A 10624-nucleotide genomic window follows, 5' to 3' on the forward strand; every position below is an offset into this window, starting at 1 on the left:
AGTACAATTTAATAATTTATAGAGGTCATCTGCATATTCAGAGTTTACAGATGGACTACTTTTTTCAACATACGACTGAAATATTTTGTGGTGTCAAAGTCAATATCACGTATAGGTACAGGCCTACATGTGTCAATATTGAGAAAATAAAGAATACTTCATACGATACGCACATTCTGCATGGATTTAAAGAGCGGAGTCGAGATATTTCGCTGGCTGAAACGACTGCATGGTCAAAGGCATGTTCAACGAGTATCGCGAGTGGGATCAAGGGACGCTACTCCCTAATTTTTACACAGACAGCCATCTACACAGAACCGTGAGAGAGAGAGAGAGAGCGAGAGAGAGAGAGAGAGAGAGAGAGAGAGAGAGAGAGAGAGAGAGAGAGAGAGAGAGAGAGAGAGAGAGAGAGAGAGAGAGAGAGAGAGAGAGAGAGAGAGAGAGAGAGAGAGAGAGAGAGAGAGAGAGAGAGAGAGAGAGAGCAGACTCTCCTCGGTGTCCGAGCACCCCCCGTGTGTACACGCGCAAGCACAAGACCAAGTGCGCACGAAAAAGATCCTGTAATCCATGTCAGAGTTCGGTGGGTTATAGAAACACGAAAATACCCAGCATGCTTACTCCGAAAACGGCGTATGGCTGCCTAAATGGCGGGGTAAAAAAACGGTCATGCACGTAAAATTCCACTCGTGCAAAAAACACGTGTACGTGGGAGTTTCAGCCCACGAACGCAGATGAAGAAGAAGAAGAAAGCATTAATTCCTGTGTCATTTCATTAAAACTGTATATGCCAGTTAAGACCGTTCACTTAACCTTCAGGATCACCTTCTGGATTAAATATGTCTTTTACATGGATCACGTGACCGCCGCTCAAGTAAGGGTACCCTCAAAATTGACCAGACAAAAACGGAAGAGCCGAATGAAAAATTGACAAGAAATCACAATAGGCAAATCTTTGCCACTTTGACATACGAGAAGAAAGTCAAACCAATTATCTACCCTGAACAGATTGTTTTGTTTTGCTACCTTGCGTATTTCGCGTGCTATGCTATTCCTACTGATGCAGGTGTCGATCGCAAGAGCGGTCAAAAACGGAACGTTTTACGTCAATTTTTATGGGTATCATGTCAAAAAGCGCTACATTTTAGCAATGACTTGGTGGATTTAATTGAAACTTTCGGAATATTTTACCAACATACTCGAGATACTTCGTGCGAAAGTTTGGATCGTTACAGTTGTTTATCCAGATGTGACGCAATGTTTCGGAAAATGTTGTTAAACTTGTCATAGGATTGTTCACTTGTCTTAAAAAAATTCATGACTTTGTATATATCTGTTACAGTAAATTCATCTAACCAGTAAATTTGTAAATTTACTGAAATTTTCAGTAAATTTGTAAATTTCCTGGGTGTCAAACTCAGTAAATTTGTAAATTTCCTGAATTTGTCAGTAAATTGGTAAATTTACGGAGTGAATTTACAAATTGACTGGTTTGATGAATTTACTGTAACATATCTACAGATAAATGATTGATACAGATTCTGTCTAAGTTTCATTTGCGTGTAGCCGCTGGCGTTAATTTGCTAGTCATGCAAACACATGAGAAAAAAATGGAACGTTCACGCTGTTTCGCGCTTATAGCTGTTATCGCTGGGTGCTTCTTAAAACATGCTACGGTCACGCTTGGCTGGGCATCGCTGTGGCACCAGAATCATCGCTTAAATATGTAGCGTGTTTACAGGCCCAGCAAATTTGCGTCAGTGCTTACACGCACATAAAACTTTAGCAGTGTGTGTATCAATCATGTTTCTAAAGACATGCAAAGTCATACATTTTTTGGACCCAAGGGACGAGATTAAAAACTTCTTTCGAAAAATTGCATAACATTTTAACAAACACCAGTAACAATCCATAATTTCGCTCGAAGTATCTCTAGTATGTTGGTAAAATATTTCGAAAGTTTCAAAGCAATCCACCAAATCATTGCTAAAGTGCAGACTTTTTTGTCATGATACCCCTAAAAAATGACGCAAAAAGTCCCGTTTTGACCGCTCAGATTGCGATCGACACCTGCATCTGTAGGAATAGCATAGCACGCGAAATACGCAAGGTAGCAAAACAAAACAATCTATTCAGGGTAGATAATTGGTTTGAATTTCTTCTCGTATATTAAAGTTGCAAAGTTTTACCTCTTGTGATTTCTTGTCAATTTTTCATTCGGCTCTTCCGTTTTTGTCTGGTCGATTTTGAGGGTACCCTTACTTGAGCGGCGGTCACGTGATCCATGTAAAAGAAATATTTAATCCAAAAGGTGATCCTGGAGGTTAAGTGAACGGTCTTAACTGGCATATACAGTTTTAATAAAATGACACGGGGATTAATGCTTTAATTTGGGTTTGAAATTTGTTGCAATAATGTTTTGGCCAAGTTTATTTGGAGATCCTGGGTTGCCCAGTCGTCAGAATCCCCCTCTCGGCCTCCCCAATGTGATCCAAAGGAGTGCGAAGCACGACGTTTGGCACCAGTTTGGCTGCAGGAGCTGCCGGGAGGGTGGCGAAATGTGCACCAAACCGCCTTAGGGGTCCCACTTCCGGATCTGGGTAAGGTTTACTCCCTAGCCTTATTCTTTCCCCAGACACTCAGAAGGCAGTGAGGCTATGTTACCCATGTAAGGCCTTATATAACAGCAAAGGATAAATCACACGGTATACTCACCGGTTTACGGGCACTGCGGGCAACATTGTCCCTGCGGAGTAAAGTAGTTCGAGCACTCGGGTGCGGGACAAGCCTCGTCGACGCATTGCAAGACGTAGCCATCAGTGCAGAAGCACGTGGTGCACGGGTCCAGCTGTAGGTCATCGCCTGGCTTCGTGCCTGCCACCTCAGTGCCGTTGGTAAAGGCACAGCCTGATGGGGGCGGGGGAGGCAGGGGGATGCACACGGCCTGGGGTCCCTCACTGCCGCCCGTTGGCATCCAGAATTGAAGGCTGCACATGCAGTACATGTTGTTCTCGGTGACGGACTGGCCATCGCTGACGAGAGCCCCGCCTGGAGTCTTGCAGTTGGGCCCTGCGTACATGATTAGAGGGTAAAGTCATGCAGTGATGGAGGTTTTTTCTGGGCTTTATTTTCTTCCAAACTGACTGCTTACTTTCAAAAATCATGCCTTGTTTTGATGAAAGATGCCAAGAGTTGTGTTAATTATGCAGGCTGGTTGTCTGAGTATTTTCCAGTGGAGTCTGGAATCCGTCAGGGATGTCCATTCTCGCCTTTAGCCTTTGTTTTGGCAATTGAGTTAGTAGCCATTAAGATTAGGCAGAATAAGAATGTTAACGGTATTTCGAATTTGAATTGTTTAAATGATAGGTTTTGGGATGATATGTTAAAAATTGCTTTGTATGCTGACGATGTAACGTTATTTTTGAAAAGCGAAACGGATTTAAAACATGCCTTATTGATTTTTGATTCTTTTTACTACGTTTCCGGATTAAAGTTGAATCTGTCAAAATGTGAAGCCATGTGGCTAGGAAGTCAAAAACATTGTCAAGACACCTTTTATGATTTCAATTGGAAGAAAAAATTAAAGATTTTGGGAATTTATTTTTGTAATGACATATCAGCCTCTGACGTTGAGGAAAATTGGACAGAGCGAATTACGTCTGTTAAGCGATTGATTGCGGCATGGGAGAAAAGAAATTTGAGTATCATGGGTAAAATTATTGTAATAAAAACGTTCTTGATCTCCCAATTTGTTTATTTTATGCAGGCATTTGTGATCCCTGATAAAGTATTAGCAGAAGTTAATAGACTGTTGTTTAGATTTTTGTGGAAAAAGAAAGAAAATAATAAAAAGGCATTTGAAAAGGTTAAAAGGATAATATTGTGTAGTGATGTCGAAAATGGTGGTTTAAATATGATTGATTTGAAACACATGCAGGCATCATTTTTATTACAATGGGCTGTCAGACTGACATCCCGCAAAGTCACGGATAAGTGGAAATGTGTTCCAAAGTCAGTGTTTTCAATGTACGGCTCAAATTGTGAATGTTTTTATTCAAATGTTAATTTTCGGAGACTAAAGGGGAGTGAACTTATCAAATCCAAATTTTGGAAAATTGTTTTGAAAACCTGGCTTGATAACAACGTAGGCTTATGTATTGATAATAATTTATTTAATCCGCTTTTATGGAATAACCAATGTTTTGCTTATGCCGGAAATGTACTGTATTTTGAAGATTGGGCGAGAAAGGGTCTTAATAGCGTACATGATGTTTTATACAGAAACGAATTTGTCTCCTATCAGTTCATTTGTGATGTTTTAGGAAAATCCCCACGGAGAATTTTGGAATATAACATGGTTCGTGCTGTTGCTCTGAATGTAATGCACAAGACGATGCACGGAAAGAAAGAAATTGATTTGATGGATATCCCCTTATATCGTGGTAAGAAAGTACATAGCGCACAACAGTTTAGAAAAGAATTAGTAAGTATGAAAGTTGTTGAACCTTGTGCAATTGGCTTTTGGAGGAGGAAATTTAATTATGAAATTGATAAGAAAGATTGGTTGACTAGTTTTGAATCGGTTAAAGAAACAAGGTTGCGTGTATTACAATGGAAATTACTTCACAATATTTATCCCACAAACATTATGTTATGTAAAATGAAAGTTGTGGAGGACAATGTCTGTTCATATTGTAGCAATAGCGTTGATTATATAGAACACTTTTTTCTCTTTTGCCCAGTGGTGATTGAGTTTTGGAAACAGATAGAATTTTATATTTGGGTACATATGGATAAACAAATAGAGTTAACAGTGCACGAAATTATGTTTGGTGTTAAAAATCGAAAAATGCAAGCAACCCTGTTGAAAGAATTGAACCGTATAATTTTGGTTGCTAAAATGTGCATAAGTATTTATAAAAAAACAAAGGCTTCAATTCCTCTCTTTGTTTTATTCGAAAAGCAATTGCAGATCAGAAATGTAAAATTATGACTTTTATTCCTCTTTTTTATTTCTTTTATTTTTCTATTCTTATTTCTTTTATTTTTTTCTCCTTCTCTTCTCATTTCTAGATACGGACCCAAAGTTACACCAAGATGTATATAGTGGATGTCATACTGTGTTTTTTGTGTGTGTATAATTATAATGATATGCATTTTAAATACATATTTCAACGGAAAAAAAAGAAAAAAAGCTATGGTCTAAGCAAATAGTAACACAATCTTGGGGCAACCAAGGAAAATTGTCTAAGGGTACAAGTAAGAAAAAAGTTTTTCATTAATTTTGATACTATATACTTTTTGAGTGGTAAATGTTGAAGGATGAAAGAAAATATATTGTGAGTGGACGGATGCATGTTATTCATTAAAAGCCCCACAATGATGTGCTTGGCAAAAAAAAAAAAAAAAAAAAAAAAAAAAAAAAAAAAAAAAAAAGACTGCTTACTTTCAAAAATCATGCCTAAAGAAGAATTTTTTTTTCTATCGAACGTATGATCATGAGTTTAAGCAAAAGAAACATGTTCGATCACTTCGACCTATCAGACTTTAAGGTGGAGAATTAAGAGACAAAAAATAACAACGGGTAGTCACTTCATGTCTGAATGCTGATTCTTGTGGAGATGGCGGGAAACAAATACAAACAATCAAATACAATGTTACGTACGTTTCATAAAATGACCTTTCTTGCCTATTTTAAACTTGTTCATTTTCTTCGGCCAATTACCCAAAATGGCCATGACCGGTTCAGCACTTTTTCGAAGTTCCAGGCATTTTCAGACGTCACCTTTACCCCAACTTGAACACAGATCGGCAGCTGTGCCTAAATACAGCGACGTGCTTTTTACACCCCCGGTATAGGGGTGTGTATAGGTTTCACTCGATGTGTTTGTGATCGCAAGTAGATCTCAAGAATGAACGGACCGATCGTCACCAAACTTGGTGAACAGGTTCTATACATTCCTGCGATGGTCCTTACAAAAATTGGGACCAGTCAAACACACGGTTAGGGAGTTATTGGTGGATTAAAATTATACAAGGCCTGGTATAGACGGACACCCCCGTTGGTCAAAGGGAAATAACCATTCTCACTGCCACCAACTGAGAAGGTTATTTCCCTTTGACGGGGGTGTAGTTCCTATCGGAGGAATTTCTTGTTTCTAATTTCTTTTATCATATATAATTCAAATAGATCTGGGCGTTTCATTGACTACAAACGCCAAATGACATCCCTGTATGACCTCACAGAGAAGCCATGATTAAACTCTTGGAGTGACGCCTTGGTCAAAAACTGGTTGTCGCACTAGATTACACGAACAAATTGTCTGTACGCCAGTCATCTGAACAGAACACGATAACTCCCAATTAAGGAAAGTGTTCCGAAAGCTATGCTGTGAAATGACCTGCGACATGTGTAGTATTGTGGAACAATATTGCAATGAGAAGTTTGCATTTGACATTTGACCGATGACCTATTTTCCAACCCTTCCAAAATAGTAGGCTTTGTGTACGAACAGGAATTCTCACAATAAAAGCATGACTGTGTCAGAGTCTGTTACAACGTGAGTGTAACTCTCTCTCTCTCTCTCTCTCTCTCTCTCTCTCTCTCTCTCTCTCTCTCTCTCTCTCTCTCTCTCTCTCTCTCTCTCTCTCTCTCTCTCTCTCTCTCTCTCTCTCTCCCTTGGCCCCGCTAACACTCACCGTTGGGACATGTTTCGCAGCAGACACCCGGCGTCTTGACGCTGTCGTGACACGGTGTAGGCGGGCAGGCCCTCGAAACACAGGTCATTATCCTAGTGCCTTCCTCGCAGTTACACGTCATGCAACCGTCGGAAGACTTCCCGGACTTCCCTTGCTCAATGTTCCCTTCCCCGTTCGGCATGACGCATACTTGAGGAGGTGTTTTTGGAGGCGGAATAGCGTGTGCTTGCAGCGCTGCTGCAGCTATGACGACGACTAGCGCCATTGTAGCCCGGAATGACGTCATCTTGTGTACTCGTAGGAAGGTTTGATCTTTTTTTCTCCCCCGCTCTCTTTCGTTTCTTTATCTGAAATCGGATGCAAATGGTCATATCAATGGTGATGATGATGATGATAATGATAATGATGATGATGATGATGATGATGATGATGATGATGATGATGATACTGCTGCTGCTGCTGATGATGATGACGTTAACGATGATAATGATAATGAAATGATTCTTAAGGCGTAAACCATCATGTTTACCAACACAGATCTGTCCAGGCCTGAATAGGCGACTTTCCCTATCGGCCAGCGCCGCGAAGTCGCGCGATAAATCTGCAATACCTTGCGTTGTCTTTCGAGATCTGCCTCAAACTGCGGGCATGTTTTGATAGCTCTGTGAGAGGTTGCGTTTCAGTGCAGACACTTCGCCTTGAAAATGATGAATTTGCACTGTGCAGCAGTGGGCTGCAGCAATATTAGCCGCAAGAATAATCCTTAAGTTCGTTCAAAGTACCCAAGCATGGCCCGTACACAAAGGAAAGGCGATCGAGTATTTTTTAACACAAGCCAGAGAGCACCAGCGCTTGTGAAGCGATGGCTGAATTCTCTTCGACGTCAAAATGACGTGCCATCCGGGTACTCCGTTGTCTGTTCAATAACTTTATCAGCTTCGGTTTCTTGTATCCTGAATATAGTATTTTTCTTTCTTTGAGGTATTTTTGCAACTTTGGTACTTGCAATCGCATGAAAATTCTGCTGTTCGGTAGCCATTGTTTAGATCAGTGAGTGTAGTGTATGGAAAGAACGATAACTCTTGACAGCAAAAAAATGTGCCCGCAGGGAAGTGAACCTTCCTTATCTTTCGCACCGGAGAGCTATCCAAGCGGGATATTGTGCAAGTTGGCTATTAGTCTAGAATTATGACGCATAATGACGCAGGTGTTAATTTATAAATTAATTCAGCCAAAAAGTTCCACCGTGCACATAATTCAGGGTAAGGTTTGAGGTTTTGAGTGTTTACGAGTGGAATGATGTTCTTATCTTGTTTTGAAATCCTTGATCGATTTTGGGGATTTGCATGACGGCATACACGCGGAGGAGGGTATATTCTTGTGAGTCAAGACTACAGTCAGTCAGTCAGTCCGCCGATCTGCAAGATGTCAGGCAGTCATTGAGTCAGTGGGTGTCAGTCAGTCAGCTCATATGCAAGATGGCAGTCAGTCATTCAGTCAGTGCGTGTCAGTCAGTCAGCTCATATGCAAGATGGCAGTCAGTCATTCAGTCAGTGCGTGTCAGTCAGTCTGCTCATCTGCAAGATGGCAGTCAGTCATTCTGTCGGTGTGTGTGTCAGTCAGTCAGCTCATCTGCAAGATGGCAGTCAGTCATTCAGTAAGTGTTCGTGTCAGTCAGTCCGCCGATCAGCAAGAAGGCAGTCAGTGAGTCAGTAAGTAAGATAGTCAGCAAGTCTGTAAATAAAGGACTAACCTACCAACTAACTAAAAAAAAACCCATAGATATATTTCTTTTTGATAAAACCCTCCACCCAATTACATCAACAATAATTAAAGCAATGAATGAATACATTTAAAAAAGAATACATGAATAAATGAATAAATAGATAGATAGATACATAAACAAACAAAATCAATAAATAAAGAGATAAACAAATACAAACTAAATAATATTAATAAAAAAAAAATAGATACACAACATTTAAATGAATGGAAAAAACAACACTCACATCTTTATTCAGCTCCTGAGACAGTGTCCTCAGCCAGCGCTCATCCGGATTATTTATAGAGTTCTGTCATCGATTCTGGCGCCTGCAAACTGTCACCATCTTCTGACAACAGCTTCGTTTACCTTCTGAATGCTTGCACGTCACATAATCGAATTATAATTGTGTAAAAACATTCTGATCGAAGTGTGGCACAGTCACAGCTTTTTACTGGGATCAAGTGAAATAAAAGATTAAATATATTGCACCAAACCACACGTGAATGAAATACTACAAGATGCTTCTCTTTATATAATAAATCTTCCATAGATCGTCGTTCTCGAGAACTAAATCCTTTGTTTGTCATCGAGAATAGAGAGTTTTGGGTTTGTCACGTTTCAAAGTCAAAAGAATGACCTAAAACGGTCAATTACTGCTAACTGACTAACCACACCACGACCCACTCTCGCAGTCACACACACAAAGTTAGAAACAACAAAAGTTTAAGTTCTAGACGTCTGTTTATATACACTAACTCTCCACCTCCCTCTTCTCGTGAAGCCAATAATGTTTTTACGACCAAGTCGTAAAAATAACAATGAAGACAACTGACAAAAGCCAGTTAAAGTTTATGAAATAATAAGAACACGCTGAACCGTGTAAAGTTAGAAAACACTTAGCTGCTCTGTAAAAAGTCTTAGCCTGTACAGGCGTTAACACTCCACGTTGTCACAACTCAAAGTTCGTCATAAAGGGTTAGAAAGATGACAAGGTGGGGGGCGTTTATGCATGGGTGCACTCAACTCTCGGTGTAGCCAGGGTCCATTCGATGAAACGCAGTGGAGCAGTGGAGCATACGGGTGAAAGTTGGAGCAACACCAGTAACAGCCGTAGAACAGCAACCGTACAGCAAAGCACAGCAACAGTGTAGCCCGTCTTCAACAGCAAACAGGTAGCAGTCAGGTAGCAAACGTCCAGCAAACGTACAGCAACACCTCCAGCAACAACCAGCAACAAGCGGCGTCAACCAGCAACAACAAGATGAAACAAGAGCAATTGGTGCAGTGACCATGCCAACAATCCCCCTTTTACCACCTTTAACATATCTAACTTCCCCCGTCAGCGAGCACGTGGTACCTGCAAGGATAGACTTTTAATAACAACTCAAGACATTTTCTCCGCCTCTCCATATCTGCAAAAACCATGTACAGATTACAATTTAGCGTTATAATGAGCAAGTTATACGCTATCATGGAGAAACAAAACAGAGTTTACATTTCACAGACATTGACCGGTCACCAGCGTAAAGTAACGGCTAATTACCTCAACAGCTCGTAAAATGTAGCTCTCCCAAGCAAACCGCTTGAATAATTGGCTCCCGCTTGTCAGCGAAAGTATGTAACCAAATCCATCCCGTGCTAAGCCTTCTGTGTATTGCACTAACACTAGAAGCCCGTTGTTAGACCTAAACCAGTCTTGCAACGCGTTGGAATCCTCCAAATCTTAGTCACGGAAACACACCAGACCTCTGTCTGCAAAAGCATGTAGAAAAAGAAAGACAGAAGGATTGGGAAGAAAGACCATGATTGTGATCTCCCTGACCAATCAGCAGTCGCCTATCCCGGGACAAGTGATCTTCCTGACCAATCACTGGTCGCCTACCAAACACACCTATAGCATGCTTGGAACACGTGTTCTAAACCGTGAGCGAAGAATCACCCGATAGCTGCACGGTTTTCACGCTGGCACTTTCCACGTGCATCTCGTGATTTTTAACCAAAACTTTTTCCCGCAATGCGGTATGCAGGCGCATTACGTTGCAGTTTGAGAAAGGCGCCCAACAAAGAGTTTCTTTCTCAAACGTGTCACTGAAACCGTGACACACCTCCCCACTTCAAGACGAAACCTCGGTTTCGCTCCCGGCCATGTTCTCCCCCACAGCG

The 10624-nt window shown here is 40.9% G+C and overlaps 1 protein-coding gene across 1 annotated transcript; it reads right to left on the bottom strand.

Annotated features, from left to right (window-relative positions):
- Positions 1 to 2712: 2712 nt before the first annotated feature.
- On the bottom strand, positions 2713 to 8860 carry LOC138956807 (cysteine-rich motor neuron 1 protein-like). Its single transcript, XM_070328070.1, has 3 exons — positions 8706 to 8860; positions 6697 to 7043; positions 2713 to 3066 (listed from the first exon to the last, which is right to left on the bottom strand). Exons 2-3 carry the CDS (start codon positions 6980 to 6982, stop codon positions 2717 to 2719), a joined length of 636 nt encoding a protein of 211 aa, XP_070184171.1. The 5' UTR covers positions 6983 to 7043; positions 8706 to 8860; the 3' UTR covers positions 2713 to 2716.
- Positions 8861 to 10624: the final 1764 nt, after the last annotated feature.

The sequence above is a fragment of the Littorina saxatilis genome, unplaced genomic scaffold, assembly GCF_037325665.1.
Source record: "Littorina saxatilis isolate snail1 unplaced genomic scaffold, US_GU_Lsax_2.0 scaffold_1971, whole genome shotgun sequence".
NCBI classification, from domain to species: domain Eukaryota; kingdom Metazoa; phylum Mollusca; class Gastropoda; order Littorinimorpha; family Littorinidae; genus Littorina; species Littorina saxatilis.

Coding starts and splice junctions, on each gene's coding strand:
- LOC138956807 (XM_070328070.1), bottom strand. CDS start 6,982: ATGACGTCATTCCGGGCTACAATGGCGCTAGTCGTCGTCATAGCTGCA. Junction 3,067..6,696: donor CTGCGAAACATGTCCCAACG/GTGAGTGTTAGC, acceptor TCATGTACGCAG/GGCCCAACTGCAAGACTCCA.